The sequence below is a fragment of the Moschus berezovskii genome, chromosome 1 (assembly GCF_049115385.1).
Source record: "Moschus berezovskii isolate FMDL1 chromosome 1, NW_MosBer_1.0, whole genome shotgun sequence".
Classification (NCBI taxonomy): domain Eukaryota; kingdom Metazoa; phylum Chordata; class Mammalia; order Artiodactyla; family Moschidae; genus Moschus; species Moschus berezovskii.
The window spans coordinates 1603372-1626094 of record NC_142460.1 but is presented as its reverse complement, the minus strand read 5'-3'; the positions used below and the strand labels follow the sequence as shown (position 1 = coordinate 1626094).

The following is a 22723-nucleotide window of genomic DNA, read 5'->3' as shown; positions in this document are numbered from 1 at the left end:
CAAACTCATGTCCATTGAGTTGGTGATGCTCTCCAACCATCTCACACTATGTCATTCCCTTCTCTTCCTCCCTTCAGTCTTTCCTAGCAGCAGGGTCTTTTCCAGTGAGTTGGCTCTTCTCATCAGGTGGCCAAAGTATTGGAGCTTCAGCTTCAGAAACAGTCCTTCCAATGAATATTCAGGCCTGATGTTTATAATAATGTGTATAAACAACACATCTGAAAATAGGTGAAATATTAAATAAATGGAAATGTGAAATAAATATTAGATATAATGGAATATTGAATGTTAAAAATAATGTCTTTAAATAATATGACACAAAGACATTCCCTTTATGTAAATAGAAAAAATAAGATATAAAATTGTCAGAGCTGACAGAGCCCAGATCCCCCACTGCCCTGATGCTGTGATGCTGACTGGTCCTGGAGTCAGCTGTGCATGTTGCCATGGGCAACAAGGGAAGAGGGATCCTTCAGCCAGTGTTATGGAGTCAGCCCAAGCTCTGCATGTATCTGTGGGCCCAGGCAGAGGCAGGCTTGCCCTGAGAGTTCCTGGGAATCCCTCTGTCTGGGCAGAGACAGTGCTGAGCTGGGCTGGCAATACCCAGGCCTCTAGCCCTTCCTCTATTTTTTGGGATTCTACATGATCCCCACACATCACATCATCACAGAGCATCTTATGTCCTCTGTCAGATGGCGCCGAGGATAACCAGAGGTGGCCCATGGCATCCCCATGTACCTGCATGCTTGTTCTGGGAAAACGGAAGCAAACCCAGCTGGTTTGGGGATCTGAGACTTTGGTGGTTCCAGTGCCGGTTCCCAGCTCTCTAAACTGCACTTGCTGATTTCTGGTCTGTGGTTTATCTGTGAGAAGGTTCTGGAAACTTCCTTCGAGGCCTTGGGGTGACCCAGAGATTTCTGGGCCTGAGGCAGGGCTGGTTGGACCTTCTTCCTGCTCCTGAGAGGCTCTGCCTGACTTAAAACTCTCACCTGTTCTGAGGAGATAGAGACTGACCTGTGTCATACATGAAAATTGTGCTTTTTTCCCCCACCAAACTTGTTTTCTGGTTTAGCAGGAACTGAGGAGTGTGAGCAAATGCCATGGGACTGCATCCCACTCTGTCCGTGTCCTCATGGACATGGCTCATTGATTGGCTCATTCATTGGATGTCCCACTGTACTTGTCAGGTGTCATTATGGGCGCTCAGTCTGGGGACGAGTTTATGGTCATTTTTAGTTGATGCCAATGACGTCTTTGCCTCTTCATGACGTAAGTCCACGTGTTTTCTTTTTAAACAAACAACACAACAATACCAATATCTACAGAAACCAGGCCAGAAAGAAAGCTGAAAAAGCCCGAAGCAGAGCCCTGGAGGGAGTCATGTGTCCCCCTGGGCACTCAGAGCTTCCATATCACCTTGGCAACTGGGGGAGGAGGCCTCTTGATTCTCCATGGCCCCTGAACCCTGCTGCAGTGGCCTGAGACTGAGGGTCCCCTGGCTCATCCAGAGCCCCTTTGTTTCTGAGAGTCTGTACCTGGCCTCCCGGGACCACCCTTCTCCCCAGGGCTGTTCTGTCCTGAGCAGGCTGGGCGAGGTATCCAGTCTGGACCCTGCATGCCTCTCTGACAGCCAGGGCATCTCCAAGCAAGTCTCCCGGAGAATGTGAGGGGAAAGGCTGGTCAGGAGTGACCAAGAGGTCGGCCTTGGACAGGAGGACAAGGAGGGGTCAGGCAGGGAGTGGTCCAGCCTCCTCCATCATGGGATTCCAGGCATGATTCTGTTGGTGGTCTAACGACTCAGCAAGTCGCTTCCTAGACAGGGCTGGGGAAATGGGCAGGGTGTACATCACCCACGAACAGAGCTTGACGCTACTTTTATAAAGAGACTGGGTGGAAAAACTTCAAACTGTCAGCAGCACTGCTGGTGCTTTTTGATGTCTTCACGTACCTCTATGTTTCCTAAATTTTTACTGAGTTTTTTATTTTTATATTTATAAAAAAACAAATGGCTTTATTAGAAAAGACCAGTCAGAAAAAAAGAAAAAGGAAAAAGAAAAGGCCAGTCTGCTCTCAGAGCATTTTCTTGTTCCCACTTGATGCTGCTGAAACTGACTAGGATCCTCCCAGAGGCCATGGGAGAGCCAGGGCCCTGGCCATTCTGTCCTTGCCCATCCCTCCTTTGGCTCACCCTGGGAACCTGCTCCTGGAATGGGGGATCCTTTACTTCCCCTCCAAGGTCCAGAATGGGCAAACTGCTTCAACTCTCAGAGCCATCAGGACTCGTCAGCAGGGATTCCCCCCTCTCCCCTGCCCCACCCACCTGCTTCCTTCCTATCCCACTCTCTCCTCCCGAGCTTGGAAGCCACATTCCGGACTAGACCCACTGCTAGGCATCATCCCAAACTCTTTCCCCCTCAGCCTTACCTCTATGCTCCTCATCATCCCTGCCTGGCAATACCCAACCCCTGTTATGCCCACATTCCCACTTATGCCACACCCATCGTCATCCAAGCAATTTCAGAGAAAAACCACACAACTGTTCGGGCGATCATTTCTGAATGGACCGTTGATGATAAGCCAGCATGTCCGCTGTTTTACCTCTCCATCTTGGAGCTGGTCCAGATCTCCTCTGCCATCTCCTGCCCCCTCAGCTGGTCCTCTGTCCTCCCACCCTTGTGCCCACACCCTCTGCCTTCTCTAGGACAGGAATAGAAGGAGCCCCTGGAGGACGGCTGCTTTCCCCGCCAAGCCTCTCTGTTCCATCACTCTGCTTCCCTTCCCTCCTCCCAGTGGCTGTCTTCTGAAAGCACTGAATGCACCACCTTCTCTTCTCTTTCTTGTCCTCCTCCTGATCTGGCTGGCGGCCCTCAGGTGAAGGCATCTCATCTGTTCTCCTCCCGCTGCGCTCACAGCCCCAGACAGTGCGAGGCCATTGGCAGGTGCTTCACAAGCCTGGGTGGACGCTGGAGGGTGACTCCCTTGGCCCTGGTATGCCGGGCTGTCTCTTCTCTGACTTGGCCCTTCCCTTCCCACTGTCCCTACTGGTCTGTCACAGAGCTCACCCATGCTCGCCAGCCTAGCATGGTGCTTGCAGACAGCAGAATTCATAGATTTGAGGAATGAGTGAAGAGTAACACAGGTCAGCACACCATGCTTGAATCCAGCGCATGTCCCAGAGACAATGAGCTGAGAACCACCCCTTAGAAGTCCAACATCTCTTGGATGGAATCGGGGAGCTCCATGTGGCCCATGCAGAAGACCCACACCCGGTCCCACTCTGGGCTCCTGGTCCCTTTCCCCCATGTGCCCCAGAGCCTTCCGCTCTGCAGCATAGAGAAGTCAGAACTCCTATCCCTGACTGCCTGCCACTTCCAGTCAAACGGTGGAGCCCCTGGCATTTCTGGAAGCCCTTTCCCTCCACCAGAGGAAAGCGGTTTATACAGGAAGCTGCCAGGACAAGTGACCACCTCCCACCAGAAGTCTTGAGACTTTTTTTTCTTAATCTTTATTTTGGCTGTGCTAGGTGTACGCAACAGTTAGAACTGAACATGGAACAACAGACTGTTTCCAAATTGGGAAAGGAGTACATCAAGAGTGCTGTACTGCCACCCTGCTTATTTCACTTACATGCAGAATACATCATGCGAAATGCCAGGCTGGATGAAGCACAAGCTGGAATCAAGACTGCTGTGAGAAATATCAATAACCTCAGATATGCAGATGACACCACCCTTATGGCAGAAAGCAAAGAAGAACTAAAGAGCCTCTTGATGAAAGTGAAAGAAGAGTGTGAAAAAGTTGGCATAAAGCTCAACATTAAGAAAACTAAGATCATGGCATCCAGTTTCATCACTTCATGCCAAATAGACAGGGAAACAATGGAAACAGTGACAGACTTCACTTTTTGCCCCCAAATCACAACTTTACGTCTGCTCCAAAATCACTGCAGATGGTGACTGCAGCCATGAAACTGAAAGATGCTCGCTTCTTGGCAGAAAAACTATGACAAACCTAGACAGCAGAGACATTACTTTACCAACAAAGGTCTGTCTAGTCAAAGCTATGGTTTTTCCAGTAGTCACATATAGATGTGAGAGTTGGACTATAAAGAAAGCTGAGCACTGAAGAATTTATGCTTTTGAAATGTGGTGTTGGAGAAGACTCTTGAGAGTCCCTTGGATGGCAAGGATACCCAACCAGTCAATCTTAAAGGAAATCAGTCCTGAATATTCATTGGAAGGACTGATGCTGAAGCTGAAACTCCAGTCCTTTGGCCACCTGATGGGAAGAACTGACTCACTGGAAAAGACCCTGATGCTGGAAGCTGGGAGGAGAAGGGGACGACAGAAGATGAGATTGTTGGATGGCGACCGTCACTGACTAGATGGACATGAGTTTGAGCAAGCTCTGGGAGTGGGTGATAGACAGGGAAGCCTAGCGTGCTGCAGTCTGTGGGGTCACAAAGAATCGGACACGACAGAGCGACTGAACTGAGGTCTTCCTTGCTGGTGCTCGCGCTTCTGTAGTTGTGGAGTGTGGGCTTAGCTGCCCCATGGTATTGTGGGATTTAGTTCCCCGACCAGGGATTGAACCCACATCCTCTGCACTGGAAGGCCGATTCTTAACCACTGGGCCATCAGGGATGTCCATTGATGTGGCTTTGCTTAACAAGACCCCAGTAAACGCGATGCCTCTATCCGAGCCTTTGCTGACTCATTGCTGCTCACCTTGCTCCTCTGCAGGAAACCTCCAGGTTCCTTATGACAACTGTCTTCAGAACGCGGGTCAGGGAGACAGACACCCCCTGGCCTGTCAGGTCCTCAGGTGCGGTATCAACCACGGCCACATCATTAGCTGTGCCCAGTGCCTCAGTGGTGACAGGAACAGAGACAGGAGGAGAAAGCCTAAAACTTGGGGCTGTGGGACCAACAGGAAGCTCCTGCCCATGTGGGCATGAACCCCAGAGAGTTGGGAATCTGCTCTGCCCGTCCATGGCTGCCTCTCCAGAGCCCCAAGGACCCCCAGCCTGGGCCCGACATCCCCAGGCCGGATTGTGGAGGGCCTGGTCTGAGAAACAGGGCCATCATCACAGCAGTCACGGAACAAATGGGTCCCACCCGTAGGAGCGGAAGCCATGGATGGTTGACCCACTTGGTAGTGCTGGCCGGCTGGTTCAGCCAAGGTCCGGAGTTAGCCTGTGAAGATCTGGGTTCTCCTCCTGTCTGCTGGATGCCAGGTCAGAGATTGCGATTCCAAGACAAAGTGCACACATGGCTATTAGTGTGTCCGTGTCAAGCTCGGCAAGCACAGAAGGCAGCATAGGGACCAGGGCTGCCCTTGAGGCCCAAGGATGCTGCTGGTGGCTGATCTTATTCTGAAATCACAGGGCTGGTGCCTTTGATAAACTACACGAAACCAGATGAAGCAAAGCCAGGAGGCTTTGAGTCCCTAGGAGGAGGGTGTCAAGAAAGAAAAGTGGGGTCTTCCTTGGTGGTCCGGCTTTGCCTTCCAATGCAGGGGGTGGAGGTTCCAGCGTTGAGCAGGGAGCTGAGGTCCCTGTGGCCTGTGGCCAAAAAACCAAAACATAAAACAAAAGCAATACTGTAACAAATTCAAGAAAGACTTTAAAAATTGGAAAAAAGAAAGCCTTGCCTTTTTCAAGGTGACCAGGGGAAAGCCACCTGGAGAGGGGTGTGGCTGTTCCTCTCCCTTTAGTCACAGAGGGGAGCAGGTTTAGGACACCTTGCTGGGGCAGGCGGGGCACACCCTGCTGTGTGTAAATGCTGCCTCCAGGCACAGCTCTCAGAGTGTATTCATTTATTTTGAGAATTTCACATCCTGCTCATGTTCAGCGCCTTGGAGTGCCTGGCCAGGAACGTGTGAGTGCTAAAGAGACCCACTTCCTGTTACAGGGTCTGCAGGCTCAAGAGAAAGAAACAGGAAGACGAATTCCAGAAACACTGCCATTGTAAGACAGGCTTGCTGCTGCTGCTGCTGCTAAGTCACTTCAGTCGTGTCCGACTCTGTGTGACCCCATAGACGGCAGCCCATAGGCTCCTCTGTCCCCGGGATTCTCCAGGCAAGAATACTGGCTTAAGAAACTCCAAATGGAAAAGAAATCTGACTTTGTTTCTCCTGACTCTGCAAAGACGTATCTACAACTATTATCTATCCATTCCATTCAGTCGCTCAGTCGTGTCCGACTCTTTGCGACCCCATGAACCACAGCACGCCAGGCTTCCCTGTCCATCACCAACTCCCGGAGTTCACCCAAACTCATGTCCATCGAGGCGGTGATGCCATCCAGCCATCTCATTCTCTGTCGTCCCCGTCTCATCCCACCCCCAATCCCTCCCAGCATCAGTCTTTTCCAGTGAGTCAACTCTTCGCATGAGGTGGCCAAAGTATTGGAGTTTCAGCTTTAGCATCAGTCCTTCCAATGAACACCCAGGACTGATTTCCTTTAGAATGGACTGGTTGGATCTCCTTGCAGTCCAAGGGACTCTCAAGAGTCTTCTCTAGCACCACAGTTCAAAAGCATCAATTCTTCGGCAATCAGCTTTCTTCACAGTCCAACTCTCACATCCATACATGACCACGGGAAAAACCATAGCCTTGACTAGATGGTCATGGTTGGCAAAGTAATGTCTCTGCTTTTTAATATACTATCAAGGTTGGTCATAACTTTCCTTCCAAGGAGTAAGCGTCTTTTAATTTCATGGCTGCAATCAGCATCCACAGTGATTTTGGAGCCCCCCAAAAATAAAGTCTGACACTGTTTCCACTGTTTCCCCATCTATTTCCCATGAAGTGATGGGACCAGATGCCATGATCTTTGTTTTCTGAATGTTGAGCTTCAAGCCAACCTTTTCACTCTCCTCTTTCACTTTCATCAAGAGGCCTTTGAGTTCCTCTTCACTTCTGCCATAAGGGTGGTGTCATCTGCATATCTGAGGTTATTGATATTTCTCCCAGCAATCTTGATTCCAGCTTGTGCTTCTTCCAGCCCAGCGTTCCTCATGATTCACTCTACATATAAGTTAAATAAGCAGGGTGACAATATACAACCTTGACGTACTCCTTTTCCTATTTGGAACCAGTCTGTTGTTCCCTGTACAGTTCTGACTGTTGCTTCCTGACCTGCATACAGGTTTCTCAAGAGGCAGGTCAGGTGGTCTGGTATTCCCATCTCTTTCAGAATTTTCCACAGTTTATTGTGATCCACACAGTCAAAGGCTTTGGTATAGTCAATGAAGCAGAAATAGATGTTTTTCTGGAACTCTCTTGCTTTCTCCATGATCCAGCAGATGTTGGCAATTTGATCTCTGGTGCCTCTGCCTTTTCTAAAACCTGCTTGAACATCTGGGAGTTCACGGTTCACATATTGCTGAAGCCTGGCTTGGAGAATTTTGAGCATGACTTTACTGCCGTGTGAGATGAGTGCAATTGTGTGGTAGTTTGAGCATTCTTTGGCATTGCCTTTCTTTGGGATTGGAATGAAGACTGACCTTTTCCAGTCTTGTGGCCACTGCTGAGTTTTCCAAACTTGCTGGCATATTGAGTGCAGCACTTTCACAGCATCATCTTTCAGGATTTGAAATAGCTCAATTGGAATTCCATCACCTCCACTAGCTTTGTTCATAGTGATGCTCTAGAAGGCCCACTTGACTTCACATTCCAAGATGTCTGGCTCCAGGTGAGTGATCACGCCATCATGATTATCTTGGTCGTGAAGATCTTTTATGTACAGTTCTTCTGTGTATTCTTGCCACCTCTTCTTAATATCTTCTGCTTCTGTTAGGTCCATACCATTTCTGTCCTTTATCGAGCCCATCTTTGCATGAAATGTTCCCTTGAACATTTCATGGGAAATATCTCTAATTTTCTTGAAGAGATCTCTTGTTTTTCCTATTCTGTTGTTTTCCTCTATTTCTTTGCATTGATTGCTGAGGAAGGCTTTCTTATCTCTCCTTGCTATTCTTTGGAACTCTGCATTCAGATGCTTATATCTTTCCTTTTCTCCTTTGCTTTTCGCTTCTTTTCTTTTCACAGCTATTTGTAAGGCCTCCTCAGACAGCCATTTTGCTTTTTTGCATTTCTTTTCCATGGGGATGGTCTTGGTCCCTGTCTCCTGTACAATGTCACGAACCTCCGTCCATAGTTCATCAGGCACTCTATCTATCAGATCTAGTCCCTTAAATCTATTTCTCACTTCCACTGTATAATCATAAGGGATTTGATTTAGGTCATATCTGAATGGTCTAGTGGTTTTCCCTAGTTTCTTCAATTTAAGTCTGAATTCCTGTATCTATATCTATGCCTGTATTATCTATGTCTATCTATATTCAGGCATAGATATGGACAGCTTGAGCTCCTCTCCTCCTGGGAGAATGAGACGCAGAGATAAGACACCAGGGACCTGCAGGCACTCACCTGCTGTCCCTTGTTCTGTGACGCAAGAACATTCCTTGGGCTCGCCCCAGTGACATCCAGCACACAAATGGCTCCTCTGCCTTCTCACCTACCCAGCCCGAGATCTGGTCAGAGTCTTTGGAAAGGTTACTGACGTTAGCAAACACCTGGCTGTTGGGAAGCACTTTTGTCTGCACCAAAAAGAAACTGCAGCCAAAAGAGCTGAAAGCTGCCTTCCCAGAGACGGTCCCTGGACCCAGGCTCACCTGAGCCCGCCCCCAACCCTTCCTGAGGGTCCCACCATCTGACAGCCCAACATGGGGTGGCCATCCCTCAGCCCCTTGGGCGGCGAGCCGGCTCTTCGGACAATGCAGGCAGAGAGAGGTTTGGATCCTCCTGGCACCCCGTAAATTTGTGCTGATGGACCTCTGCATCCAAGATCTGGAGCAGGGTGCTGGACCCCCAGAAGGAGAGGAAACTACTTTGTAAATAACTCACGGTTGTAAACTACTCAGCTGGAAGGAAAAATATTCCTCTGAATTTTCTATGGATAAACCTGGGACAGATAACAAGGGCATTTTGAAAGACTAAGGAAAACTCTGGGACTATTAATGGCCTTGAAAGGCCTTTCAAGACAAACTAAAGCCACAAACTGTGCCCCGGGAGGGGGGTGATGGCACATGTTGGCCCCAGCCTGTGACTGGGCACCAGAGAAGCACATCCGATTCCATGAGACACCCTTGCTGGGCAGCTGGTCGGCACCGAAACCTCCCCAAAAGGTGTCCAAGCTCTGTATCCATTTCACTTACCTCTTGCTCCCCACCCTCTCCTCTGAAGTCATACTTGAACACAAGGAAAACGATTGCAGGCTGGGTGCTGTGCTGAGTCGCTCAGTTGTGTCCGACTCTTTGTGACTCCGTGGACTGTAGCCTGCCAGGCTTCTCTGTCCATAGGATTTCCCAGGCAAGAATACTGGAGTGGGTAGCCACTCCCTTCTCCAGGGGATCTTCCTGACCCAGGGATTGAACCCGGGTCGCCTGCATTGCAGGCAGATTCTTCTGCCTTCCATCTCCCTTCCTAATATTTAATAAATAGTATTTGCCCTATGCTGTGTCTGCCCTTAGTGTCTTCTCTGTGGAGGCGTAAAGGAACGTGCATTGAGCAGTGACGCCAATGGAAACTGTCACCTGCTGCCATTTTCATGCTCTCCGCCTCCTGCCTTGACCACTGTCCTGAGGGCACAGATCCCTGCCCGCTCCTCCACTGAAGCTCAAGGAAACAGCATGGTGGACCTGGCAGCAGACACAAGTAACTAAGGCCAAGGGACCTGCAGTGTCCAGCCTCACCAGGGATGAAGTCCTTGCTCACTGCTGACCCTCCTGTTGGTCCTTTGGGAGGGGCTCTCCCTTCCACCCACCACCCACTCCCAAGGGACAGGGCCCTTTTGTCATCTGCATACAAAGCACCTGGACTGAATCGAGAGAAAGTGAAGTGTTAGTCACTCAATCATGTCTGACTCTTCAGGACTCCATGCACTGTAGCCCATCAGGCCCCTCTGTTCATGGAATTCTCCAGGCAAGAATGCTAGAGTGGGTTGCCACTCCCTTCTCCAGGGGGATCTTCCTACCCAGGGATCAAGTCCAGGTCTCCTGCATTGCAGGCAGATTCTTTACCATCTGAGCCACCAGGGAAACTGGCCTTTATTTAAGGTGTTGCTAACTAGATTTCTCAATACCCTGGTCCTTCAGGAGTGGGGTCCATTCCCACCTAGACCTCAGGTCAGCCCAGAAATCAGCTCACTGGGTGTTCCTCTTCTCTCCAGCCTGCTAGGTTTCTTCAGCCTAGCAAAGGGCTGCCTCCAGTCATCAGCTGGCTTCTGACCTCAGATTGGAGGCGAATGGGCCAGGTGGGCTGAACCACTCCGCTGGGGGCTCACCGCACTCGGGCAGCCCCCAGGCCCCTGGTGTAGGCTACAGAGATGCTGACGGGTTTCCAGTGTTGACGTTTCGGTACAGAGCAAGAGCAGTCGTGGTGGGATGCCCGTGTCTTTCATGTCCGTACCTGCCACGCTCAGAAGTGTCCCTGGTGGGTGGCGGCTCCTCCCTGGAGCCGGGTGACCAATTTGGGGGGTGAGACCCGGCCTACTGTCACCTGCACCCCGTATGGCCACATTCTGCGAGTCTGTGAGGTTTCCTGGGCCCCACCTGGTACTTCCCCTGAGGCTCCAAGGCCGAGCACTTCTGAAGGAAACTGGGGGACACGTGAAACCCGCACCCCGATCATGGGGACCCGGGAGTAGGGGTCTGAAGAGGACGCAGCCGCAACCGAGCTGCACTTAAGGAGTTTCAGCACCGCGCTAGAACCAAGCCCGTTGGGAAGAGGCGAGAAGAGGCGGACCAGCGCGAAGGCGGCTGTGCGCGCGTATGAGGAAGGGCAGGCTCTCCCCGGGGACAAAACGGTTAAGCCGTCCGCAGCGCCCTAGGCGTCCGGTAGGGGTCGCGCGCCGGCGGGAGCGCGGGCGCTCGCGGGCGGGCCTCGGGCGGCCGGGGCCCCTGACGTCACCGCCCCAGGTCGCCAAGGCGACGGCCTCATCAGCGCGCGCGTCAGAGCCGCCAGTCTCTTGGCAACCGCCCGATCTCTCGCTCTCCCTCCGCCTGGCGCTCGGCCGCGCGTCGCTCTGGCGTCAAAAGGACGTCAATGGGGATGTATCAATCCGGAGGCGGCGGCGTGGGCGGGTCCGCCGTGGGCGGGTCCGGCGGCGTGGGGGCGTGACGGGGCGGGCCCGGGTCCCGGGGGCGGGGCCGGGGGCGGGGCCGGCGGCGCGTGCGGCTGGAGAGCGCGGCTCCCGGCTCAGAGCTGACATGCGGCGCGGCCCGGGCGGCAGGCGGCGGAGCAGCTGGCGGCCGGGCAGAGCGAGCGGCCGAGCGGGCGGCGGGGGCCGCGGGGCGAGCGGCGTCCCAACCTCGGCGCTCCGAGGGCGGCGAAGGTGAGGCGCGGCCCGGTGGGCGGGCGGCCGCCGCCGGGCTCGGGGCTGCGGGCTCGGCGGCCCCGCAGGTGCGCGCGCGGGGTTTTCGGGCCGGGGCGCCGCCGCCGGCTTCCCCTTTGTTGTGCTGCAGACAGCGGGGGGCCGTGGGAGCGGGGGTCCGGGGCTCAGGACGGAGTCGGGCCCGGGCGGCGATCCACGCGCCCCGCGGGGCTTGGGACCCGGAGCCCGAGCGGAGCCGACTGCGGGCGGCGGGCGTAGGAGCGGGGCTCAAGGCTCCCCGGGATCGGGGCTCGCGGTGGAGCAAGTCGCCGGCGGGGGCGGTGGCCGCGGGTCCGCGCGCCCGGGGGTCGGGTCTGCAGGCACCGAGCTGAGCGCGCCCCCCGCCCGCAGGTGCGGCCGGGAGCCATGGTGATCATGTCCGAGTTGAGCGCGGCCCCTGCGGGCTCGGGCCAGGGCCAGCAGAAGCCTCTCCGGGTGGGCTTCTACGACATCGAGCGGACCCTCGGCAAGGGCAATTTCGCGGTGGTGAAGCTGGCCCGGCATCGAGTCACCAAAACGCAGGTGCGTGGGGTGGGGGCGGAACCCCGGGGTGGACCCTCCGCGGGTGGATACCCCCTTTCCCTGGAGCCGGGGAAGCTGGTGAAATCCCTGCTTGTGGGGTCCATCGTCCCAAGGTCGAAACGGACAGTTTTCATCAGTTTGGTAAAGAAAAAAATGCGATATGCTATGATTATGCGTAATTTGTACAAATATTGGGGACTATCAAAGAGGATAATGACCAAACAACCAGGAGTGCAGCTGGAGCCTGTAAAATGAGTCTGCAGAGACTTAAGACATTTATTGAACTTTGACTTTTTAAGTAATATTATTGGTTACTTTTGTTATTTTCCTCCCTAAGTTTTTGTGACCTTTGGGGACATAAAGTGTTTTAGAAATTAACCTGCAAGAAATGAAGTGTGTAAATTAGCTTAAGGCAGAGAGTTTTATTTCAACAAAATATTCTTTATTAATAATCTGTAGGTTGCAATAAAAATAATCGACAAAGCACGATTAGATTCAAGCAATTTGGAGAAAATCTATCGAGAGGTTCAGATCATGAAGCTTCTGAATCATCCTCACATTATAAAGCTCTATCAGGTAAGGATTCTAGTGTGCGTGCATTCCACTGTTACTTCTAGCAAGTGTGTCATTTTTTAATTTTCAACAACTTAAGTCTACAGTTTCTGAAGGTTGTCTCTCTGGGTGAGAGTCAGGGAGTTGACTGTAGAAGGTAAAGAGATTGATTTTTGTGAGCTGTGCACTTATTTTTTCTTGCTTTTGGATCATAATCCAGATTTGCTTCGTTAAAGTTTTATTTGATATTGTTACTTGCTGCAGTTTTGGATGCGTAGAGGTCAGTTGTTAAATTTACTATGAAAACAAACAAACAAAAAAAGGATTTCTGTATTGCTGAGAGTCAACCATTTAGTGTGAAAGGACAAAATTGAGTCTAGACACTTCCACCTCGGCAGATTTTTATTAAACTTTAAAACTAGCTGCTCTTACCAGTTTTTGTAAACTTACTTATGCCAAGGCAGCAGGGAGCATTTGTCTCTTCTATTTCAACCCTCCCATAAGAAATGGAGACATAAAACACCTGTGCCCGGGTGAGAGCAGGGAACCTGACATCTAATCCACATTGAGAACGTACCTTACCCTGTCCGCCTGTTGGTTTGCTTTGTGACTTCGTTTTTGTTCTCCTGTTGAGACTAATAAATTGTACCTTTGGAAACTAGGTGCTGATTTAATTAGGACAGCAGAGCAGTCTCTTCCTTAGCCAGCCACTTCTGTGGAATGAACTTAGATCCACTTTGGAAGGATGTGTTCTTTACATTCACCCAGTTGTGTTGGGTAGAAGTTCCTTTTGAGGAGTCTCACGAAACCCTGTGGGTCTGCGATGAACAGAGGACGGTGTGTGTGTGGGGGGTGTGCCCTAAAGCGAGGTGGAGAGAGCACTGTGATTGAAGGGACCCTGGGGAGGGCTGCTGCCCTCGGTTACAGTGAAGGATGAGGGAGTCACAGGGCTCATGTTCCCCTAATGACAGTACTCGGCGTCGTTAAGTGCACAGCTCACGTCATGTGCACTCCGGTTCATGTTTTGTTTCTGTTGTCGTTTTTGCGTCGTGAGGCCAAGATAAGATGTTTCCTCCACGGTCACTGATGTCAGTGCCTGAGCAATGTGCCCGCCCCGTTTCCGCAGGAGTGGGCTAAAGCCTGCCTGCCTTTGACTTTGCCGGGGGGGATGAGCCAGGGCCTTCCCAGTCTTCCTGTCCTCTGCTGACCCTGGACAGGAGGAGCCCGGGTAGCCAGACGCCTGGCCCCTGGGATCCACGTTGAGGTCTTTTCTGGGGGTGAGTCTGCTCACCGCTCCAGGAGCTGCTGTTGGGAAACGGGCTCAGTGGGCAGCAACTATTTTACAGTTCTCATTTTGACACTAGTGTCTAATTTGCTTTCAGCTGGCCCAGGCCCCAGAACCTCGGTGAGACACTTCAACTCTTTCCTCGACGTTTTTTTTTAAAACTTCAAACATGTTGACTCTTAAATCTTTCTGCCTTTCTTTTTTTAAACTGAGGAAAGGGATAAACTTTTTAAGTCCCTCAGCCACACAGGTCCAGGGCAGTTACAATTGTCGCTAAACTGCATTGTGTTTGCTCCTCTCTTTAAGTTTATGGCTCAAAGTAACTTTTTAAAGGAATAATTACATTTTGAACCTCAAAGAGCTCTTTTTTAAATAAGGATAACTTCCTCTAAAATAGTCCCTGGTGGTCCAGTGGTTAACACTTTGCCTTCCAATGCAGGGGTTATGGGTTTGATCCCTGTAAAGGGAGCTAAGGTCTACATACTTCGAGGCCAAAAAACTGAAACATAAAACAGAAACAATAGTGCAACAAATTCAATAAAGAGTTAAAAAAATGAAATATTTTAAAATACATGTACATGAGTCTGTTTTACTCCTTTCAGTACCAAAGATTTGAATTTGACCTTGTTTCTTAGTTATGTTTTAAACTCAAAAAAATCTTTTTTTCAACATGAAATAAAATTCTCGGCTCAGTAAACGAACCTTTAAGGTGTGTTTGACATTGGCTGTTGTTATTGACACACACCCTGAGCGGTTTGCTGTACAGAGAATGGTCTTTCATAGCTTACCTGGCAAAGCCAGCCTCTCTCAGCCTAATGTATCAGGTCAGTAACGCAAGTAGGGAGGGACCTTCTTATCTATTATTCAACTTGTGCCGGCCCTAGGCATGGATAATCTGTTGTCTGCTCAGCTTCTAGTGGAAAGGCTTCGCAGAACTCTCACCATCTATTTCACTCCTGGGGCCTGCAGAGCCTTCACTTTGGGTGAGGAAAGTGAGTTAAAATTATGGTAGAGGCAAGTTGCAGTCCGAGCAGATGTTTTTCGAAGCAGATGCATATTGGGGTGGACAGGTTAGTGAGGAGCTCACATCTGATTTTAAAAAAACTTCCTGAGTAGGAAGTCCCTTTGTCTCTTTATTGGGAAAGTTTTTCTTTTCTTTCCCTATTTTTTTAAATAACAAATATACTTATTCTGGAGAGGTTAAAAATTTACAGGGTTTCAAGCAGATTCTTTATACCATTGGTATGTTCCTTTTTCATGTGATTAAACGTTAGGTCTTTGTTTTTTTAGGTTATGGAAACGAAGGATATGCTGTACATTGTCACTGAATTTGCAAAAAATGGAGAAATGTTTGGTAAGCCATGCCGATTTTTGATATCTGTTGGAAAGAAATGGTAGTAACTTGTTCCCACTCGCCCCTCCAGTGGTGGGGTCTCACCAGCGTTCTCTCTGTACCCCGAGCGACAGACTCTTGGGTTTGGGGCTAGAGCTTCGTTTTGTCCCTCCTCAGATTACTTGACCTCCAATGGGCACCTGAGCGAGAGTGAAGCCCGGAAGAAGTTCTGGCAGATTCTGTCAGCCGTGGAGTACTGCCACAGCCACAACATCGTCCACCGGGACCTAAAGACGGAGAACCTGCTGCTGGACGGCAACATGGATATCAAGCTGGCGGGTGAGGGCCAGAAACATGCCCAGTGGGAGGGGTGCCTGTGGGTGAGGGGCCGCGAGTGTGCTCTGCCTGAGGGGTGTACCTGCCTGCCAAGGGTCCATGCTTTCTTGCACGAGCCTTTGAAACCTCGACCTTGCTGTTTCCGCCACAACTTCATCACCTGTTTCTTTGCCTCTCAGATTTTGGATTTGGAAATTTCTACAACTCAGGAGAACCTCTGTCCACGTGGTGTGGGAGCCCCCCATACGCAGCTCCGGAGGTCTTCGAGGGGAAGGAGTACGAAGGCCCCCAGCTGGACATCTGGGTAGGAGCCTGGGTGGCATGTGGGACGTGCGTGGGGCAGGGGGCCCAGAAGGGATTCGGGTGCATGCGGTGGGGGGCTTAGAGCGGGCATGGGTGTGCAGGGCGTGGAGGGGGTCTGGAGGGGATGCGGGTGCGCAGGGTAGGGGGCTCAGAGGGGGCATGGGTGCACAGGGCGGGGGGATCTGGTGCCTGGGCACAGGTGCTGAGCTGGTCCTCCTTCTGCAGAGCCTGGGCGTTGTGCTGTACGTCCTCGTGTGTGGGTCTCTGCCCTTCGACGGGCCCAGCCTGCCGGCGCTGCGGCAGCGGGTATTAGAGGGTCGGTTCCGCATCCCCTTCTTCATGTCCCGAGGTAGGTGAGGACCTGGCCTCCTCTGGGCACATGGGGTTGGCAGCCTGCTGGCCATGTGTTGGGTAACCTCGGATGAGAGTCTGAGGGGAGGAGGAGGAATTCATTTCCTGCAAGGCCTACTTGGCCATCTTCTGAGTCTGCTGTTGGGCCCGGCAGCCAGTCCCGTGTCGCCACCGTGTCTTTACCAGGTGCCTGTGAGGCTGCTTATGGGCCCTGATTGTAGGGCTGGCCTGTCCCTTTGCAGGCTGTTGGGCAGCCGGCTGGGGCCCAGTGCCCCGAGTCTCATCCACCCCACACTGGGCTTTTCTCTTCCACTCTGACTGCTGCTTGGTAACAGACAGGATGGGGGTTCCGGGTGGCTCTCAGTCTAGTGGACTTGAGGACCATGTCCTCCAGGGGCCAGTCCCTTAGCCAGTGGCTCTCTTTGGTGGCGGTTCTCTTGGCCTCTGAGTTCTCTGGGATGGCACTGGTCTGCTTGCCATGTGCCGGGAAGTCGTGTGCCTTGCAGGAGCCCAGGCGGGAGGTGGGAACGCACAGGCGGGTGGCCCACGTGCAGACTCAGTGCTCCGCTCCCGCCTCCAGACTGCGAGACGCTGATCCGCCGCATGCTCGTGGTGGAGCCCTCCAAGCGCATCAGCATCGCCCAGATCCGGCAGCACAGGTGGATGCAGGCCGATCCGGCGCTGCTGCTGCCAGCCTGCCCAGCCTTTACCCTGCTTGGCTACACCTCCAGTGTGCGCGACTATGACGAACAGGCCCTGGGCATCATGCAGACGCTGGGCGTCGACCGAAAGAAGACGGTGGAGGTGAGCCACCTGCCCGCCTGCCGTGGTGGGTAGGGAGGGCGCCTTCCCTGGGTGGTTGAACGGAGAAGCTGGCTCTGGCCAGCCGGGTTAAAATCGGAGCAGCATGGCTCATTTAAGGGCTACTTTTCCGCTAGAAAGGGTACTCTGGTCTGCCCCAGAATAACCCCGGAGTGGTCTCGTCAGGGACCATCCCTTCTGCCAGCCCCTCTCTGACCCCGCCTTCTCTGCCCCTAGTCACTGCAGAAGAGAAGCTACAACCACTTTGCAGCCATTTATTACCTCCTTGTGGAGCGGCTGAAGGAGTACCGGCTCGCCCAGCCAGCTCGCCCTGGCCCTGCCCGGCAGCAGAGGCCCCGGAGCACAGACCTCAGTGGTTTCGAGGTGAGGGGGCAGCGAGTGCCTTTGATTCCATGCCCCCACCCCCGTGTCTCTGCCTTGGACTGTGTCCCCAAGTTAGGAGTCCCCCTCTCAGATACCCCTAGGAGGGGGTGCAGGCTGAGCCCTGAGGTCACGTCCCCTCACCTGTTAGGCACTGGACAGGGGTCCTGTGTGAGCCGCTGGCAGATGGCATGATGGGGAGGGGGTGCCAGCCTCTCTGCTGGGGTTCGGACCCTGCCCATCAGCCCCCTGTTCCTTCACTGCCCCTGCTGCCACCTCCCGGCCGCTCCTCCTGGCCTCCCTGCTCAGCAGGCATTGGAGAGGGGGTACACATGTGCTGAGCCTGTCTGGTCGCGGCCGAGGCCCGTTAACTCAGAAACCAGCCGGGTCCGTCAGATGACGCTGCGTTGCCGGCGGTCGTTCCCTGCCTTGGTGCCTCACGGCCTCTGTCTTCGTCTGCTGGCCCGCAGGTGCCTCAGGAAGGCCTCCCTGGAGACGCACTCCGCTCTGCCCTGCTGTGCACGCAGCCCCAGACCTTGGGGCAGTCTGTCCTACAGGCCGAAATAGACTATGACCTCCACAGCTCCCTGCAGGTGTGTGAGCACCTCGCGGGCGGCGTCTGGGGTGGGCGCGCCTGGTTCCCAGCAGTGGGGACGCTCCTGCGCCTGGCCTCACGGTCTGTGTGTGTCCCTTGCAGCCCCTGCTGTTCCCCGTGGACACCAGCTGCGGCGGGGTGTGCCGGCATCGCTCCGTCTCCCCCAGCAGCCTTCTGGACACGGCCATCAGCGAGGAGGCCAGACCGGGCCCGGGCCTGGACGAGGAGCAGGAGGTGCTGGAGCCCCTGCCCAGCAGCACAGGCCGGAGGCACACGCTGGCCGAGGTCTCCACCTGCTTCTCCCCGGGCGCGCCCCCATGTAAGTGTCCCCAGGGGCCACACGCACACCTGACAGGTGGTTTTAGGGGCGGGGCAGCCTCTTCTGATGACAGTGCTCTGGATTTGTCCTTCCTGGAGCACCTGAGGCCTTATGGACCGTACTTAGACCTCACAGGGAGCTCCCGAGTATCAAGGCTGGAGGGGACTTTAGCCATCCTCAGAGGCCGGCAGGGCAGCTCCTTGGCCCAGGCCCCTCTGTGTCCCAGGTCCAGGCTCCACTGACAGCTGTGGAGCCCTGCGGTGCTGGTTGTCAGGGCTCCCTGGACTCTGGTAGCCTCTGCCTGTCAGACTTCTTGTCTGCAGAGTTGAGGGTAAGGGTGGTGGGGGATACAGCTGTCTGCCCCATCAGAGGGCCGGGTTGGCAGGAGACGCTGCAGAGGATGCAGAGCCCCAGAGGCATGAGTGCTTAGACTCATGGTGAAGTGTTGAGCACTGGGGGTGGGTCTGGCCTCAGGGTCACCAGGGCCTCAGCTGCACCCGCTTCCCCGCAGGTATTATCGTCTCGCCCTCCGCGGCCAGTCCTTGTGAAGGCACCAGCTCAGACAGCTGCCTGACCTCTGCGGGCGATGGCCTCGCGGGGCTCAGTGGACACCTGGCTGCTCAGGGGCTGGTGGGCGCCTGCTCCCCATTCAGACTGGCCTCGCCATTCCTGGGTACCCAGTCTGCCACCCCTGTGCTGCAGGCGCAGGGGGCCCTGCGAGGAGCTGCCCTGCTGCCCGTCAGCTTCCAGGAGGGCCGGAGGGCGTCAGACACCTCGCTCACTCAAGGTGACTTTCCCTTTCGTGCCCACTTTCACCTTCCCCGGGGGACCAGAGTGTACCCACCGCCCCTGGGGGCAGGGCATCACTTGGTTCCTCGTGGCAGGTGGCTCCCCTCTTTCCAGGCAGTTCTGGTAGAGCAGCAGTGCCCCCCGAGCAGGCCAAAGCTGCTGCCTGGGTTCTACATGCCCTGGCTTCTAGGAGAAACTCATGTGGTCTCTAGAAGGTGGTCCTAAAAGCCCAAGAGATGCTTAGACGCTAGGCAGCAGGTCCCAACCTGGAGGAGGGATGGTCAGGGAGGCACCCACCATGAAGGCAGTCTACATCAGGCTCTCTCAATAGGGCTTATGGGATGCTGAGGCCCCCTGTACTGCTCACTCCTGCCTTCCACAAAGGATCCACTGTCTGCCCAGATGTATGCTTCTTCAGGGCTGGAATTGCTGTCCCAAACCAAACCCTAAAAGGGGATGATGTCCCAACTGTAGGAGGGGGGCTGTTGTGAAGTGATGGGGTGACCAGAGGGCCACTTGACCCTGTAGGAAAGTGCTGACTTCCTCATCCCACCATGTCACACCATGCGGCCCCCTCTGACTCCTCCCACTGCCTGGAAGGCCCAGCGAGCTACAGGCCGTTGGTTCTGGGCTGGGGGACAGGTCTGGACACATGTTGGTTTTGCCTCCCCCAGGACTAAAAGCCTTCCGGCAGCAGCTGAGGAAGAACGCGAGGACCAAGGGGTTCCTGGGGCTGAACAAGATCAAGGGGCTGGCGCGCCAGGTGTGCCAGCCCTCGTCCTCCAGCCGAGCCTCCCGGGGCGGCCCGCATGCTTTCCAGCTGCCTGCACAGAGCCCAGGCCTGCACGGCGGTGGAGCCGACAGCTGGGAGGGCAGGGGCATGCTGGAGGAGGTGCTGCAGCAGCAGAGGTAGGCCTGTGGGCACCGGCTGAGACCTGGGCAGGGCTCACAGACCTCGGGGATTCCTGAATAACGTTAGCCCTGAGCTCCGGAGAGCTGTGCGCTCCTTTCCCTGTGGCTGGGGGCGGGGGTGGGGTGCATCGGCTGGTGGGGGAGGGAGGGGGCAGCGAGTAAGAATGTCACGTCTGGTTGGCATCTCTGAGCTGCTCCGAAAGCAGGAGGGGGAAGGAAATGTCAGGAATTGCTCAGGGATTAGTCACACACAGAATGGCGTGTTCTGAGCAGCCCCAGCCCGCGGTTCCTCGGGGTAGGCCCTCCAGCGCTGGCAGGTGGAAACCTGATCGTGTAGCAGTCTGGCCGGGTGGCGGGGGGAGCCATGAGCCGCCAGCCGGCCAGCACTGACCTGCTGCCCCTGTCCCTTGGTCCGGCCAGGTTGCTCCAGTTGCAGCACCACACGACGGCCCCAGCCAGCTGCCAGCCAGCCCCCTTGGTTCTTGCTCCCTGTGACGGCGCCCTCCACATGTCAGGACTGCAGAAGGAGCTGGGGCTGGGGCCCAGCCCTCTGCCACCGCCCCACCTGCTCCAGGCTGGCATCTCCCCGGTGGCCTCGGCCGCCCAGCTCCTGGATGCACACCTGCACATCAGTGGCTCCACAGCTCCCAGCCCCAGCGCAGTGGGCCCCCAGCCACACTTTGCCATGCTGCCTGTGAGCCTGGAGCCCACGGGGCTGCCCCACGGGGACTGTGAGATGGAAGACCTGACCTCAGGCCCGCTGGGCACCTTTGTCCTGGTGCAGTGAGGGCCCCCGCTGGAGCAGCTGACTTCTTGAAGCAATAATTTCAGAGTATGTGAAGATGGTTCCTGACGCAAAGCCAATAACTTTCCAGAAGCGAAACAAGCAATATGTTTGGTGTTTTGGATTTTTTAGTTTATTATTATTATTTTTTTTCCCCTTGCACTGAGCAACTGTAACTCCGAGTAGAGACTGGAAACTTTTTGAAGAAAAATAATAATCCAGGGGCCTGTTGTTGGGACCGGTGGATGGGATGGGGAGGAGGGCAGTGGGTGGAGCCGGCAGTGGTATGGGCCGGGTCACAGCGGGGTGGCCAGTTGGCCCCAGGAAACCATGGTGTGAGCTGTGTGTCTCCATTGTGTGTGTATGTGCATGTGTGCGTGTGGATTAGTACTTTGTTTTTTTTTTTTTTTTCACAATTCTCCACTTCCTGAAACACTTACGCTTCACTTGAAAACTGTGAACTTTCCGCTTTATGTATCAGTCTTTGAAAAGCTCTAACCTCCAGTCCAAGAGAAGACGATCTAGAGTTCTTGGAATTCTCTCCCCTGAAATCAGAACCCAGAAGATAGTTTTTCTTGTCTTTCGAGAGCATGTTGTATAAACAGCTCGGGAGTTAGTTTTCCAGGATTCTTCGGAGGGGCTGCAGAGAGGAACCTGACTGAGGTGGAGTGAAGTGGATGGAGGCTCCCCTTGGTCACTTGGGCGCCCTTGAGGGAGTCAGCCAGGGAGGTTTCTTCCTCCTGCACCTCTTATTTCCGCTGCTAATTAAGTTTTTATGCATTTCATTATCAGGGTCCAAAAAGAACAGCTGACTGGGGGTGGGGAACGTGCAATACGGCGAGCCTGTGATGGGGGGCCGGTGTGGGGCTGCTTGTGGGGGGCCAGCCCACCCTGTCCGGGCCCCACGCTCGGTGGAGAGGTCAGGTCAGTGTTGTTCAAGTTTTGTTCCTTTTTTAAAGCAGATACTGTACATGTATATACATAGGAGACAAGCAGACACTACTTATTTTTTATACTTTTTACTACATTTTTGTGTTCCTGGTTTGAACGTCCCTCTCTGGTAACGTGACGACGCACCTGGCGCCAGGTCCAGGTGGAGGCGGGGCCCGCAGGCAGCAGACAGGTGCGCGCTCACCCGGCAGGGAACCTCAGGTGGTAGCCGCTGGACTGAGCAGGAGAGCCGCAGCTCCCACCCCCCCCACCCCCCCCAACCCAGGTGCCTTCAGCTCACGTCGGCTCTCGCCCCCTGCAGCGTTAGGCCCGAGTGGTGCCGACCCGGGCGATGCTGGCCCGGGAAGGGGGCCCCTGTAGAAGCCAAAGATTGCTGAGGCCCAGGAGGCGGCCCAGCCTGTGTGTTCCCGGCTCCCAGCCCTGCTGCCAATGCGGCTGCTGCTCCAGGGCTGCTTCGGGATCAGGACAAAGGACTCCGTGCGCCCGGCGGCTGCCAAGTCACCCAAGCCTCACGTGATTCGCACCAGGAGCGTGCCGGAGGCCCTGGGGCTCCAGCTCAGCCCCCTCCAGAGGCACCATCAGCCCCCACGAGGCCGCCCCCCACCCCTCGACGCATCTGTTTGAATGCCATCGATCAAAGGCCTCGGAACTGTGACAAGCACTTTACTCACCGCAGTTTTCTCTCGTCGCTGTCAGGCGTGTCTTGTGTTGTGTCCGGCGTGTGCGACGCGTGTGCTGTAGGATTCTCGGCAGCGCTGTCCTGCGAACTGAATGCGGGGGCCTGTCCTAGGCACCGTGCTATGTGATGAAGATGTACATAGTTTGGGTTTGTTTCTGTTTTGTTTTTTTTTTTTTACCATAACTGAATTATTTTATTTCTTATGTTCACATGAGGAATATATGCCAAATGATTAGTGGATGTATGTTTTTTAATTTAATATTTAAATAAAACATTTGGGGAAAAAACCTTGACTTCTTCCCCCAGTTCTTTGTGGGCTCCTTCCTTCTAAGCTGCTCCCTCCAGGTTCAATGAGTCTCAGGTCTTAGAGGAGAGGGCGAGGTGCCAGCTCCC

At 54.1% G+C, this 22723-nt stretch overlaps 1 protein-coding gene across 1 annotated transcript; it reads left to right on the top strand.

The window, feature by feature from the left end:
* The first annotated feature begins 11244 nt into the window (after positions 1-11244).
* SIK1 (salt inducible kinase 1) lies at positions 11245-22505 on the top strand. Its single transcript, XM_055414790.2, has 14 exons — positions 11245-11398; positions 11789-11959; positions 12419-12535; positions 15087-15150; positions 15307-15468; positions 15645-15769; positions 15994-16117; positions 16700-16923; positions 17158-17304; positions 17772-17894; positions 17999-18215; positions 18727-19002; positions 19679-19913; positions 20337-22505. Exons 2-14 carry the CDS (start codon positions 11804-11806, stop codon positions 20701-20703), a joined length of 2337 nt encoding a protein of 778 aa, XP_055270765.2. The 5' UTR covers positions 11245-11398; positions 11789-11803; the 3' UTR covers positions 20704-22505.
* The last annotated feature ends 218 nt before the right edge of the window (positions 22506-22723 follow it).

What these genes read in the sequence shown, in the direction of transcription:
- SIK1 (XM_055414790.2), top strand. Translation starts at nt 11,804, where the DNA reads ATGGTGATCATGTCCGAGTTGAGCGCGGCCCCTGCGGGCTCGGGCCAG. An exon ending in ATCGAGTCACCAAAACGCAG is followed by an intron (nt 11,960 to 12,418) that starts GTGCGTGGGGTG and finishes AATAATCTGTAG; the next exon opens with GTTGCAATAAAAATAATCGA. An exon ending in GAGGTGCTGCAGCAGCAGAG is followed by an intron (nt 19,914 to 20,336) that starts GTAGGCCTGTGG and finishes TGGTCCGGCCAG; the next exon opens with GTTGCTCCAGTTGCAGCACC.